Source organism: Oncorhynchus keta, chromosome 11, assembly GCF_023373465.1.
Source record: "Oncorhynchus keta strain PuntledgeMale-10-30-2019 chromosome 11, Oket_V2, whole genome shotgun sequence".
Classification (NCBI taxonomy): Eukaryota; Metazoa; Chordata; class Actinopteri; order Salmoniformes; family Salmonidae; genus Oncorhynchus; species Oncorhynchus keta.
This window is the reverse complement of record NC_068431.1, coordinates 52,147,783-52,161,787: the sequence shown is the minus strand read 5'-3', so window position 1 is coordinate 52,161,787 and position 14,005 is coordinate 52,147,783. Positions and strand designations below refer to the sequence as shown.

The window sequence follows — 14,005 nt, the reverse complement described above, 5'->3', positions numbered from 1 at the left end:
AGTGAGTTTTGTGTGGCTCACGCTGTGATACACCCTTCAGTCTGGACAGACATCATCCCTCACTGAGAAACAACAAATCCAGACTAAACAGTAAGGGCTCGATTCAATCCGTAGCTGCGCTGTAGCACGATTGACATTTAAAGTTGCAATATGCAGAAATTTCTCTGCCATTTCCTGGTTGCGATAATTCTAGTAGTTTGCCTAATTTCAGTTTGTGACAAAACAAGCAATGTACTGTATAGTGCAGAGAATCAATGTACCATCTAATCTGCTGTGAAATATCTTTTCAATAACTAAAAATATTGTATTTTCAGCAGTTTAAAGCTAGTGTACAAAACTGAAATTAAAAGATGCAAAAACAAAATTTAATAACCGGAAGCAAAGAAATTGTGCCCAGACAGATCTACCGCTTCTTATACTTGCTTTCAATAAGAATGACAGATCTATAACTCACATTTCTATGTGAATTTGGTTGGGTTATCCCAAAAGGATCGATATTTCAGCTTTAATGGCAATGTTCCCGTATTCACGGTAAATGCTGCATTTATCGGCTCAATCAAAAATGACCTTTACATTTCAACCACGCTACAATGCAGATCTTCAACACGACATGTTGAATCTAGCCTTGAAGTGATAAGGCAGGGGTTCCCAAACTTTTTTGGCCCACAACACCATTTTGATACCTGAAAGTTCTCGCGACCTCAAACATGCGAAAATTCTTTCCAACACTCCCCCACAATAACCACCAAGCCTCGGTGTGGAATAGAACATTGTCATGCTCTGATCCCAAATATCCACATGGTTTTGCGAACAGTCGTGCGCACAGTGTGTGGTTTGATGTAGTTTATAATCAAAGTTACCTGCTGCAGTATGTCTCTGAGTTCTGTGCTCAGCTCTTTTGCCACCAGTTGCTATCAGTGTATCATACAATGTGTTTATATGGCAGAGGGAGACACATTCATAACTATACTGCAGAGGCCTGCCTACCATCCCGCCATAGATGGAGCCCCATCTTTGCAAAAGCCCACTATTCGTTCCCATGGAATACGTTTTTTGTCAATACAGCCACACAGCACACTGAACATCCCCTGTGCCATTTCAATCTTGGGAATCGTGGGACAGAACAATATGCCCTCGTGAATAGTATCCCCGACATGTATAATGAACAAAAGTCAATGCATGGACATTTTGCCCCTTACAGTCAATGTCCATTTGTAGAGCATAAGCTGGGGAGTTTGAGTTGTTCAGTCAGTTACATCTTTATTGCTAGCAATAGTATAAATTATTTGTTAAACATTATCTAACAAAGGTAGGCCTATTCATGTGAGTTTCTGTGTGGCCTGTGTGGTGACACACTGTTTTCAGCATATCAATTGCAGCTGGTAATATCAAAGTCTGTGCAATAGTGTTTCATAGCGTAGCGGGCCTAGCCATTCAATGTGGGAATGATTCAAGTGCAAAGGTCATGTGTGGTCTTTTCTCATGATCTAAAGGCACTCTCTGGTTGAATTGTATCTTTTAGATTTGAATCATTTTAATTTAGATTTTTAAGGTGAAGTATATTACAATGATTTTGACATACAAAGACGATGTTATAATATATATATATTTTATTCTCTGTATTTTGGAAATTGTCCCGCGACCCCATTTTCAAATCAGGTGAACCCCTAGTTTGGGAACCACTGTACTAACCTTCACAGGCAGGCGATTGAAAAATAGCTTTCTGAATCCCTTGATGGGTGGATTATCAACATCCATTTATCTCCAACACCCAATGGGATCTCTTTGTTTTCCACATCAAAGGTTCCCATGTGTGATTGACAGGACGCAGTGATAACCCAACACTAAGAGGTCAGAATTACACTAATTAGTTTCTAAACACTTAGCCCTTGACTGTCCACAGGACATGCTTCGACCAATCAGATTGCTCAGTGCAGGAAAGGGTTGTATCTGTCACAGATCCCCCCGGTTGTAAGGCGTGCGTATCTGGTGGCAGGGAAGTCAGACGCAGGGAGAGCAGAACTTGATAATACTTTAATAGTTTAATGGTAGTTTAATAGTAAAACCAACGGCATGAGAAATACAAAGTATGGGCACAATAACCAGACGCGCACCAGTCAAACAAAATGTGCACAAGCACAATAAACAATGCCACACAAAGACATGGGGGGAACAGAGGGTTAAATACACAACACATAATGAGGGAAATGGGAACCAGGTGTGTGGAAAAACGAGACAAAACAAATGGAAAATTAAAAATGGATCGGCGATGGCTTGACCGGCGACGTTGACCGCCGAACACCCGCCCGAACAAGGAGAGGCATCGACTTGGGAAGAAGTCGTGACACCGGTACTGTTGCTCATTCCGTTCACCAGCTTCAGAGGTCTACGTCACCGGCCTTCTAGGTGTCGCTGAACTGGATCATCACCACAACCCCGGACTGTCTTTGTTGATCAGTGTTCTATGTCTATTGGTCTTGTGAGTACCTGTGCCCATTTTTATTTTTGGTGCTACGTGTATTTTTGTGCACTTGTTATTACGGGTCTCGTCCAATTAATTATTTTAGAGGTTTACACCTCACTCTTTTGTTTTGGGTAGAGAATTTTTTTAAACTATTACGTATCCTCCGACTGTCTCCCATCCTTATGCAACGTGACAGTATCTGTCTGCTACAGCCAATCAAACACTTTCTTATTGAGCCAGTGTACGGATAAATAGTTGTTTACATCGTGGCGAAGAATGAAGAGATTTGGAGGACAGACCACTTTATACCTAAGCTTTATATCAATACTGTTGCACAAGTGCGCACACTTACACACACACACACTGACCTCCTAGCTCCTCAGTGGATATACTGGTGATTTGGAAGGCTTCGCTCCCCTCAGACAGAGTCCGGCTCAGGAGACTTCCAGTGTAGAGCAGTGTAGACCTGACGTGGTGGAACGGCATCTTCTCTCTGCAGAACACACGTATACAGTTTGAATGCTGAGGGTCTGTGTACCCATATACAGTAGGTGTGTGAAAGAGAGTGAACCCATCTATCTTTCTCTACCTCTCTTTCCCTCTACTCCTCCATCCTCTCCCCCTCTCCTTCCCTCTCCCTTAAGGGCGACAGGTAGCCTAGCAGTTAGAGAGTTGGGCCCGTAACTGAAAGTTCGTTAGTACGAATCCCGCAATTGACAAGGTGAAAAATCTGTTCATATGCCCTTGAGCAAGGAACTTAACCCTAATTGCTCCAGGGTTGCTAGTTATGAAGGCAGAGCTTGGCTGTGACCTCACTCTCTGATGGTGTTTCAGGGAGAGTCGGATATGCAAATAAACACATTTCCAATTCACACGTGTGTTTATACACACTTGTCCATGTGTGAAATAGGACAAATATAAGCACCCATCAACTTATTTTCTCCTTACCTCCACTCATCTCCTCCTCGTTCTAATGTCTACCCGTTACCTGGCCCAGAGAGATAAACACCTGACTAAAGCCCTGTCACTGTTTGCCTTCGACCTCGCTCCCCATCACCTCCTCACATCTTGTCATTACCACTTCCCCCTCCCTTCTCCTCCCTGACTGGAGAATGAACCATATCTACAGTGTAGAGAGAGAGAAAAAGAGACAGACCACCAGAGTCAACAAAGAGCTCTAAGAGGTAGAGAAGGCGCTATAAGAGATAAAAGACAGTGTTTCTATAAGTGGCGCTATGAATGATGATTCCATGAGGGATGGCTGAGACTAAGTTTTTTTAAACTTTAAAATGTATGTCAAAAACCATGATTGAAACGTTGAACAAACCACACAACTTTATGCACAAGTACTACCTTTAAAAATGTCCAAGGAAAAATGTCCAAAATCACATTTACTTGAAGAACAGTGCAGATGCAAAGTTTGGGAAGCAAATGGACATTGATAAAGAGATGCTTTTTTGTATGGTTGTATGGTTTGTTTATCTTTGCAATCATTGGTTTTTGTTTTGCATACATTGTCACTCTGTTACCTTGGAATTGCCCAGTTATACTTCATCTACAGGCCAAATAGATATATTGGTAGGCTACAGCCCAGACAAAGGAAATGAGAGTGGAGGGAAATGATCCCCATAGCTTTCTGTAGACAGGCCTGTTGTACAGAGAAAGATATATGGATGTCTACTGCTGGAAGAGAGAGCAGGGTCAGAGTTTACACACCCAATGCGCAACATTTCTATAACCTATGCAATTGCGTGAGAACAGCCTGATGGCTTCTATTAAAAAGAGGAGGATCCCATCAGCTTCTACAGGCTAGATCTATTATATTTACAGTACCAGGGGTTTCATTTATAATATTTTCTACATTGTAGAATAGCGAAGACATCAACTATGAAATAACACATACAAAATCATGTCTGAAACAAATCAAAATATATTCTCCCTTCCTCATGTAATGAACATAAACATTTTAGACTCCTGTGTAATATGAATGCCCTGTACGAAAAGCAACGGATGAAAGGACAGAAGAGGAGATGAGTGCTAGATGCAGCGTAAAGGGTAAGAGAACTGCGACAGGTACATTTATGCTCTAATGACCTCAATAGACGGAGTCTCTAATGTGTGGATAGGCCACTGGGAGTAGACGGATACCGGACTGCACTCTCGTCAAAGAGACAGAAGCCCAGTCTAGGGGTTTAATGATCTGTGGAGATGATGAGTATATACAGTATGTGGTCTGTGTACAGAGGGAAACAGGGTAAAAGAAATAGAAAATTACTATAATGTAAGTCCAATAGAGAATACCACATTTAACAGTAATGTTAGCAATCTCTATACACAATTGACAATAAGAGAAAAATAATAATTCCTCTCAAGAGAATTAACATTACAGTTACACCAACGGGTAGGCTAATCACATAATTGTACAAAATGGTACGAGAACGGGTGAAGAAAGTTATCCCTCTACATACAAATGTATTGTATTTATATATAACAATAGCAACAGGAATAATATACAAGTTAAATAAGTATTTGTTCTGACTTACATTTGGTCAAAAACACACAAATATCACTTCAAACGAAAACAGTCTGATCTCCATGAAAGCCAACCAAACTGAGACATAAGTGGTTGCCATGGTGAATAATCCAATATAATTGGTAGGCAAATGAAAGGAAACATCAAAGAGTTAACTGGAACATCTGAATGAAAATACTGGCAGATCAATAAAACATCCTTGGAGATCTAAATCTCATTTGAATATGTGAGGGCTGCAGGTTGGACCTGCCCTAGATGTCCCCCATTGCACTAAGGAGCTATAGAGACACACACAGTGTATACAACCCTCGACAGTGAACTACAACCACCACAAACAATGTTCTCTGTATCCGTCTATCTTTAGATGTCTCTTTCTCTCTTTATACAGCATACATATATACAGTATGTCCCTCTTGCTCCCATCACTGCTTATTTATTTATTTATTTTATCTTTATTTAACTAAGCAAGTTAAGAACAAATTCTTATTTTCAATGACGGCCTAGGAACAGCAGGTTAACTGCCTGTTCAGGGGTAGAACGACATATTTGTACCTTGTCAGCTTGGGGATTTGAACTCGCAACCTTTCGGTTACTAGTCCAACACTCTAACCACTAGGCTACCCTGCCACCCCTTAGAGCAATACAAATATGGGGCAGATAATGACAGCCAGGGTGAGTCCCTCTCTCTCTCACTGTGTGTGTGTGTGTGTGTGTGTGTGTGTGTGTGTGTGTGTGTGTGTGTGTGTGTGTGTGTGTGTGTGTGTGTGTGTGTGTGTGTGTGTGTGTGTGTGTGTGTGTGTGTGTGTAGAGAGAGTGAGAGAGAGAGAGAGAGAGAGAGAGAGAGAGAGAGAGAGAGAGAGAGAGAGAGAGATTCAACAGTGCAATTTTGAAGTAAAAAATAGCTATTAGGTAAACAGTAGATAAGTACAGAAATAAAATGTAAAAAACAGTAGCAGAAAATAACAGTAGCGAGGCTATATACAGGTGGTAAAGGAAGAAGAGTCAATGTGCGGGGGCACCGGTTAGCCAGGCTAATTGAGGTAATATGTACATGTAGGTATAGTTAAAGTGACTGAAGGAGTGGATAAGTTGGAGAGAGAAGAGAGGGGGGCAGAGCAGCCACACAGATAGAAGAGAGCGAGGAGGGGGGAGGAGCAGAGAGAAGTGAGGGGAAATAGAGAAAAAGGGATAGAGGGAGAGAGCAGGGTCAGCACTATATTTCACATACACATCTAACATAATCTGGACATCTAACATAATTTGACTATAATCCATATCCCCAAACATTTCTTCTAAATGTGATCATACCTAAGTATTTTCCTGTGCCTGACATTGGCCACCACTACCTGCCTGGGATCAAATCCCAACCCCACTGCTGTTCCCGCTGTCTATCTCCCTGCTCATTTTATCACTGGAAAAATACTTACAAATATACAGTAATGCAATATTTCCCTGAACCCTCTACTTGAACAGGATACCTGGACAGGGAGGGCTACATTTGGACTGACAAATAACCATATATTTCAAAGGTAAAGACGCAGAAGACGCAATGACGACATCAAGCTTGTGACTCTACAAATTTGTTAGATGCATTTGCTGTTTGTTTGGTTTGTGTTTCAGATATTTTGTGCCCAATATAAATTAATGGTAAATAATGTGTTGTGTCATTTTGGAATCACTTTTGTTGTAAATAAGAATAGAATATGTTTCCAAACACATCTACATTAATGTGGATGCTACCATGATTACGGATAATCCTGAATGAATCATGACTAATGATGTGTGAGAAACAGATGCACAAATATCTGTACGGCATGCGTACTGGGGTAGAGAAGTCGGTTTAATGACAAAAATCACTGTGAACAAAACACAATAATCATAATGACATGGCCCACCTTACCTGGCGAGGGTTCAATCTCCTCACTGCCCGGATGTACTCCAGATTGCGGTGGATCAGTCCAGATGAGGAAAGGGTGCTTAGCCCCCTCAAGCCAATGTCTCGACGCCTTCAAAGCCTTGACGACAGCCAACAGCTCCCCGTCCCCCACATCATAGTTTCGCTCCGCCGAGCTGAGCTTCTTCGAGAAGAAAGCACAGGGGCGGAGCTTCGGTGGCATATCCGAGCGCTGAGAGAGCACAGCTCCTATCCCAGCCTCAGACGCGTCCACCTCCAATATGAATGCCAAAGAGGGATCCGGATGGGCCAGCAAGGGAGCCGAGGTAAACAGAGCCCTCAGGTGACCAAAAACCCTGTCTGCCTCAGCCGACCACTGCATCAGCCGACCATTGGGAGCCGCTACCTGACCAAAACCCCGGATAAACCTCCGGTAGTAGTTGGCTAACCAAAAGAACCACTGCACCTCCTTTACCGTGATGGGAGTCTGCCAATTAAGCACGGCTGAAATGCGGTCAAACTCCATCTCCACCCCTGAGGTGGAAATGCGGAACCTTAGAAAGGAGACAGATTGCTGAAAGAACAGGCACATCTCAGCCTTGACGTACAGGTCATGCTCCAACAGGCGATCAAGCACTCTGTGCACCAGGGACGCGTGTAGTGGAGTATATCAGAATGTCATCAATATACACCACTACACCCTGCCCGTGCAGGTCCCTGAAAATCTCGTCTACAAAGGCCTGGAAGACTGATGGCGCATTCATCAACCCGTACGACATGACGAGGTACTCAAAGTGCCCTGAGGTGGTACTGAAAGCCGTCTTCCACTCGTCTCCCTACCGGATAAGCACCAGGTTGTAAGCGCTCCTGAGATCTAGTTTGGTGAAGAAGCGCGCCCCGTGCATTGACTCTATCGCTGTGGTTATGAGCAGCAGCGGGTAACTATACCTCACAGTGATCTGGTTCAGACACCGATAGTCAATACACTGGCGCAGACCTCCCTCCTTCTTCACAAAAGAAAATTGAGGAGGCGGGTGAAGTGGATGACCGAATGTACCACTAACGCAGGGATTTGGAGACATATGTTTCCATAGCCTCCGTCTCCGCCTGTGAGAGAGGATACACGTGACTCCTGGGAAGTGCAGCGTCTACCAGGAGATCTATCGCGCAATCGCCCCGTCGATGGGGTGGTGATCGAGTCACCTTCTTTTTAGAGAAGGTGAGAGCCAAATCGCCATAATCAAGGGGAATACGCACGGTGGAGAACTGGTCTGGGCTTTCCACCGTAGTAGCACCAACAGAAACCCCTAAACACCTACCAGAGCACTCTCGCGACCACCCCGTGAGAGTCCTCTGTGGCCAAGAAACTGTGGAGTCATGACAAACTAACCAGGGTAGGCATAGCACCATGGGAAAGAAAGGAGAGTCAATAAGGAAGAGACTAATTATCTCCTTGTGATCCCCCTGCATCACCATGCCCAGAGGAGCGGTGGCCTCCCTGATCAACCCTGACACTAATGGTCGACTATCTAAGGTGTGAACGGGGAAAGGCACAGCCACTGGAACAATGGGGATCCCTAAACTATGGGCGAACGATTTATCTATAAAATTCCCAGCCGCGCCTGTATCAACAAGCGCCTTATGCTGGGAATGCGGGGAAAACTCATGGAAAGTAACATACACAAACATATGTGCAACAGAGGGCTTTGGGTGAGAATGGTACCGGCTCACCTGGGGTGGCGCCAGAGCTCCCTGCCTGCTGCCTCGATACCCAGAGGAACCAACCCGGCACCGACCGGCAGTGTGACCTCTGCGACCACAGATGGGGCACGAGCTGGAACCCCTTCCGGTCTCCCTGCGCACCGCCCCTCGCAGCTCCATGGGTATCGGAGAGGGGGTGCGAGGGGATGGAACCAACAGACCCTGATCTGAACATCTGCGGGTAGCCAGCAGGTTATCCAGCCGGATGGACATGTCCACCAGCTGGTCGAACTTGAAGGTGGTGTATCTGCAGGCCAACTCGCGCAGACAGCAACGATACTGGTCCATCAGGGCCCTGTCGTTCCATCCCGTGCCGGCAGCCAGGGTCCGAAACTCCACGGCGAACTCCTGGGCGCTCCTCATCCCCTGCCTCAGATGGATGAGGCGCTCACCCGCCGCTCTACCCTCAGGCGGGTGGTCGAAGACTGCCCGGAAACGGCAGGTGAACTCCTCAAACTGGTCCAACGCCGCATCTCCCTCTCTCTACACGGCGTTGGCCCACTCCAGGGCTTTCCTGGTGAGGCACGAGATGAGTGCGGACACCCTCTCACGGCCCGAAGGAGCCGGGTGGACGGTTGCCAGGTATAGGTCCAGTTGTAATAGGAACCCCTGGTAGTTCGCAGCCGTCCAATCATATTCTTGGGGAAGGGAGAGACAAATTCCACTGGGACCAGGAGAAGGAGGGGCGCCTAGTGGAGACCCCAGTTGTGCTGGTGGAGGCGCTGGGAGAGCTCACTGTCTCTCCCAGCGGTCCATTGTCTGGTCCATGTTGGTGCCAAGATGGTGGATCATTGCTACGTGCTCACGGACAAGCTCCCAGGGTACCTGCTCCTGCTGACTCCATAAGTTTGGTCCGGTATTCTGTAAGGCGTGAGTACTGGCGGTAGAGAAGTCAGGCGCAGGAGAGCAAAGACGGTGCAGTCCAACGGTGCAGTTTAATGATAAAAATCACAGTGAACAAAACACAATAATTATAATGGGACAAAACCCCAGACATAACGTGCACAAGCACTTAGAAAAAACAATACCGGACAAGGACATGTGGGGAAACAGAGGGTTAAATACACAACATGTAATTGATGGGATTGAAACCAGGTGTGTGGGAAGACAAGACAAAACAAATGGAAAATTAAATGTGGATTGGCGAAGGCGAAGGCGATGGATAGAAGACCAGTGACGTCGACCGCCGAACGTTCCCCGAATAAGGAGAGGGACCGACTTCGGAGGAAGTTGTGACAATATCAATATCGTGACAATACCCCCAAGACATGCTAACCTCTTACCATTACAATAATAGGGGAGGTTAGCCTTTTTTGGGACTATGATATTTACTTTCATCACTCATCATTATTCACAATTCAATCAGAATTTTCGGTAGACAGGTATCATGTGTCACTGTGCCAATACTTTTGGAGCTCACTGTAGCTAACATTAGGATGAGCTACCTAACATTGGCCACAACAAATTGGAATTCATAACATCATATGTTTTGAAAATGAATAACATATTGCAAGTTGAAATCCCCGAGCTTACAAGATACAAATCTGTCGTTCTGCCCCTGAACAGGCAGTTAACCCACTGTTCCTAGGCCGTCATTGAAAATAAGAATTTGTTCTTAACTGGCTTGCCTAGTTAAATAAAGGTAAAATAAAAAATAAAATTGTACATTTAGAAAATTCCTAAAATGCTGTACGTATTCCAATTGACAAAATATACTGTGAAATGGATGATGGATATCCATAAATTAACCCTCCTGTTGTGTTCGTTTCATGTTAATTAATTCTGTGTTCCAGGTCCAAAATGACCGCCCCATTATAGCTGATTATAAATCCATAATAATTCATATATTATCACCTAATGTTGTGTTAGATCTTTTTATCAACTTAAGTTCTTGTGAACATTACAAGTTTTGAACTTCTATTTGCTATTTGTGGCCTGTAGGTCTCATTGACTAGCTCATACAGCTCATTTTTTAGTTAAAAAAAAGCATAATGTATGGATTATTTTGACTATAACAAATACCCAGATTTAACATATTGTCCTATATATCACAGACTACTTCACTGTCAGTTTCCTGCCCTCTCTCCTCCTCGCCAGTGTCATGATCAAATATATGATCAAGAGCCTCACATATATCGTTTGGTTATTGTGCTGCCACAGAATGAATTGCGAGCAAGGCCTCAAAAAATATTTATATACCAAAGCTGCGAGAAAAGTTCTATATATCATTGAAACAATGTTGCGATTGTTTGTGAGAATACCAACAGGTTTGGTTCCCATGGGGGAAATATTCTATTGGGGAAAGGTTCCTGTGGGGGTTGCTATGGAAGCCAATTTTTTAAATGTATTTATTGCACCTTTATTTAACCAGGTAGGCCAGTTGAGAACAAGTTCTCATTTACAGCTGCGACCTGGCCAAGATAAAGCAAAGCAGTGCGACAAAAACAACAACACAGAGTTAGACATGGGATGATCAACCGTACATTCAATAACACAATAGAAAAATCAGTATACAGTGTATGCAAATGAAGTAAGGAGGTAAGGCAATAAGTAGGCCGTAGTGGCGAAGTAATTACAATTTAGCAATTCACACTGGGGTGATAGATGTGCAGATGAGGATGTGCAAGTAGAGATACTGGGGTGCAAAAGAGCAGAAAAACAAATATGAAGAGGTAGTTAGGTAGTTGGAGGGATGGGCTATTTACAGATGGGCTGTGTACAGCTGCAGCGATGGGCTGTGTAAGCTGCTCTGACAGCTGACGCTTAAAGTTAGTGAGGGAGATATGTCTCCAACTTCAGTGATTTTTGCAATTCGTTCAAGTCATTGGCAGCAGAGAACTGGAAGGAAAGGCGGACAAAGGAGGAATTGGCTTTGGGGATGACCAGTGAAATATACCTGCTGGAGCGCGTGCTATGGGTGGGTGTTGCTATGGTGACCAGTGAGCTGAGATCAGGACGGCGCTTTACCTAGCAAAGACTTATAGATGACCTGGAGCCAGTGGGTTTGGCGACGAATATGTAGTGAGGACCAGACAACGAAAGCATACAGGTTACAGTGGTGGGTAGTATATGGGGCTTTGGTGACAAAACGGATGGCACTGTGATAGACTGCATCCAATTTCCTGAGTAGAGTGTTGGAGGCTCTTTTGTAAATGACATAGCCAAAGTCGAGGATCAGTAGGATATTCAGTTTTATGAGGGTATGTTTGGCAGCATGAGTGAAGGAGGCTTTGTTGCGAAATAGGAAGCCGATTCTAGATTTCATTTTGGATTGGAGATGCTTAATGTGAGTCTGGAAGGAGAGTTTACAGTCTAGCCTAGGTATTTGTAGTTGTCCACATATTCTAAGTCAGAACCATCCAGAGTAGTGATGCTAGTCGGGCGGGCGGGTGCGGGCAGCGATCGGTTGAAGAGCATGCATTTAGTTTTACTTGCATTTAAGAGCAGTTGGAGGTCACGGAAGAAGTGTTGTATGGTGTTGAAGCTCGTTCTGGAGGTTTGTTAACACTGTCCAAAGAAAGGATAGATGTATACAGAATGGTGTTGTCAGCGTAGAGGTGGATCAAAGAATCACCAACAGCTAGAGCGACATCATTGATAAATACAGAGAAAAGAGTCGGCCCGAGAATTGAACCCTGTGGCACCCCCATAGAGACTGCCAGAGGTCTGGACAACAGGCCCTCCGATTTGACACACTGAACTCCATCTGAGAAGTAGTTGATGAACCAGGCGAGGCAGTCATTAGAGAAACCAAGGCTGTTGAGTCTGCCGATAAGAATACGGTGATTGACAGAGTCGAAAGCCTTGGCCAGGTCGATGAAGAAGGCTGCACAGTACTGTCTTTTATCGATGGCGGTTATGATATCGTTTAGTACCTTGAGCATGGCTGAGGTGCACCCATGACCAGCTCGGAAACCAGATTGCATAGCGGAGAAGGTACGGTGGGATTCGAAATGGTCGGTGATCTGTTTGTCCACTTGGCTTTTGAAGACTTTAGAAAGGCAGGGCAGGATGGATATAGGTCTGTAACAGTTTGGGTCTGGAGTGTCTCCCCCTTTGAAGAGGAAGGGGAGTGAGATCTGTGTGTGTGTGCTCAAACACACATGCATGTGGGGGTTGGGGACAGGAAGTGTGTCCATCTGAAGAATGGGCATGTGTCTGAACTCAATTCTATTCACTAATTGTAGTCTCACCCATTCATTTCTAATGACCGGTTACCGGGATCACAACAGGTGCACAAATGTTAAATAAAACACCCAAAATGTAATGAAAATCATCAATGTATTTTGTGTGTTCAGATGCCCTGTGAGGACAAAGTCATGGAACCTTATGACAATCAGATTAATTTAACTACATTTTTCAGAGAGAAAACTTGTAAATCGGTCCAATTCGACCGGAACACAACAGGGGGGTTAATACATACCATATGAAAGGTAATGCACTGAATCATACTAAATGGTGTTTCTCTGATTTATTTACAGTATAATACGAAATGCTCTAACACCACATTGCAGTGACAGGACTGGTACAGTCATGTAGCTTCACACACCACCCGTCAGTATCATCAGCTTGTTAATGTCTCTTACCCCCACGCACTGCATTCTACAGTCACAGGCACCTCAACCGACGCTGTCACGAGGCTCTCAATCTCGTGGTGGTCACCAGTTGCGCATGGCTCCTCTCCCGCCAACTCCAGGAGAGGTGAACCGTCGACGTTCACTGAGCGCAGCGGTAACTCCACAAGCCCAAATCTCTCTGGTCCTATCATCATCAGCCTGATGTGTGCCACCTGGTGGGCATGCGACCGTGCGGGAAAAGGTCCGTTTCCGTCTACGTTAGTTACACAAAGCAGGCTTCAAGAAGGGGCAAGTGTGAGTGTTCTTGGTCTTCTGACAGTGTGCTCTCAAAAGACACGCGCAGAGGGCCCTGATACTCTTAAGGACAGTCAGTGACAGAGCTGTGTGTTTGTCCTACACTACATTAATAGAGTACTGTCCAAGCAACCAAACACACCGACCGTCCGAGGGAGAAAGCAGGCGCCTGAATAACTCCTCCCGCTTTTAACTTCCTCCCGCTTTGCTTCGCTACGCTGTGCACCATCCCACCAAGAAGCCCCAGGGGACCGGAGTGTGACAGTAAAATAACGGACTCGCTCTATCCGTGACAATCCTTCTGTCACACTCTCACAAGCGCACGCGCACACACACACACACACACACACACACACACACACACACACACATGCTCTCTCACATTATCATACTCACACTCACATACACATTCTCCTATTAGGTTTGGAGGGGGCTACCACTCTGACACAATGAGGAATCTGTACACACTTATACCCGATGTC

General features: G+C 44.8%; 1 protein-coding gene across 1 annotated transcript in view; it reads right to left on the bottom strand.

The window, feature by feature from the left end:
- LOC118390791 (calcium-binding protein 8-like) overlaps positions 1-13,647 on the bottom strand; it is a 75,537-nt gene extending 61,890 nt beyond the window's left edge. Inside the window, exons 1-2 of the mRNA XM_035781499.2 lie at positions 13,239-13,647; positions 2,833-2,957 (exon numbers count right to left, since the gene is read on the bottom strand). Coding sequence (XP_035637392.1) covers positions 2,833-2,957; positions 13,239-13,423 — 310 coding nt within the window. The 5' untranslated portion in view covers positions 13,424-13,647. The remainder of the gene's footprint in view (positions 1-2,832; positions 2,958-13,238) is intronic.
- Positions 13,648-14,005: the final 358 nt, after the last annotated feature.